The 1,181-nt window shown below is 42.9% G+C and overlaps 1 protein-coding gene across 1 annotated transcript; it reads right to left on the bottom strand.

Moving 5' to 3' along the window:
* Positions 1 to 317: 317 nt before the first annotated feature.
* Positions 318 to 944, bottom strand: LOC132039130 (uncharacterized). Its single transcript, XM_059429671.1, has one exon. The coding sequence runs from the start codon at positions 942 to 944 to the stop codon at positions 318 to 320; it is 627 nt and encodes a 208-aa protein (XP_059285654.1).
* Between the last annotated feature and the right edge of the window lie 237 nt (positions 945 to 1,181).

The following is a 1,181-nucleotide window of genomic DNA, read 5'->3' on the forward strand; positions in this document are numbered from 1 at the left end:
ATTTAACGTCGCGGTACGATGGTGCTACCCATTTTTACTCCGGGTCAAGAGTGTAGCCATGCTTCAATCTGTGCCGATCCATGATCTTATCACCATCAATGCAACCATGGTAGTGCTTCACCCTCTGCCCGTTCACTTTAAAGGTCCGAGTTCCATCTCCAGACTTCAATTCAACTGCTCCATGGGGCGAAGCACTCACCACCTCGAATGGACCAGACCACTTTGATTTTAACTTTCGTGGTAGACGATGTTTCAGTCTCGAATTATACAGTAACACAGGATCCCCTTTTTGAAAATCTCTCTTGAGGATCTTTTTATCATGGTAATGTTTCATAGCCATGCTTCAATCTGTGCCAATCCACGATCTTATCACCATCAATGCAACTATGGTAGTGCTTCACCCTCTGCCTGTTCACTTTAAAGGTCCGAGTTCCATCTCCGGAGTTCAATTCAATTGCTCCATGGGGCGAAGCACTCACCACCTCAAATGGACCAGACCACTTTGATTTTAACTTTCCAGGTAAAAGTTTCAGTCTCGAATTATACAGCAACACAGGATCCCTTTTACGAAAATCTCTCTTGAGGATCTTTTTATTATGGTAATTTTTTATCCTCTCTTTACATAGTGCTGCACTCTCGTAAGCCTGGTACCGGAATTCATCGATCTCATTGAGTTGAAACAACCTGATTTTGGTCACTTCTTCCCAATCCATGTTCAATTTCTTCAAGGCCCACATGGCCTTATGTTTAAGTTCAACTGGTAGGTGACAAGCTTTACCAAAAAATAGCTTGAAAGGTAAAGTCCCAATCGGAGCCTTAAAAGCAGTCCAATAAGCCCATAGAGCATCGTCAAGCTTACGGGCCCAATCAGTTCTGTTTGCATTCACCGTTTTAGCTAAAATACTCTTGATCTCCCAATTGAAGACTTTAACTTGCCCACTCATCTAAGGATGATAAGGGGTTGCCACCCTATGTTTGACGCCATACTTCTCCACCAATCCCGCGAAGGCTCTATTGCAAAAGTGAGAACCACCATCACTGATTATTGCCCTCGGAGTACCAAAATAAGTCAATATGTTCTTCTTCAAAAATCCCATGACACTCTTGGCTTCGTTATTAGGCAAAGCCACCTCTTCTACCTATTTAGAAACATAGTCGACTGCCACCTAGATGTATTTAGT

The sequence above is a fragment of the Lycium ferocissimum genome, chromosome 12, assembly GCF_029784015.1.
Source record: "Lycium ferocissimum isolate CSIRO_LF1 chromosome 12, AGI_CSIRO_Lferr_CH_V1, whole genome shotgun sequence".
Lineage (NCBI taxonomy): Eukaryota > Viridiplantae > Streptophyta > Magnoliopsida > Solanales > Solanaceae > Lycium > Lycium ferocissimum.

Bases quoted from the DNA above. Each gene is read 5' to 3' on its own strand.
- LOC132039130 (XM_059429671.1), bottom strand. From the start codon at position 944: ATGAGTGGGCAAGTTAAAGTCTTCAATTGGGAGATCAAGAGTATTTTA.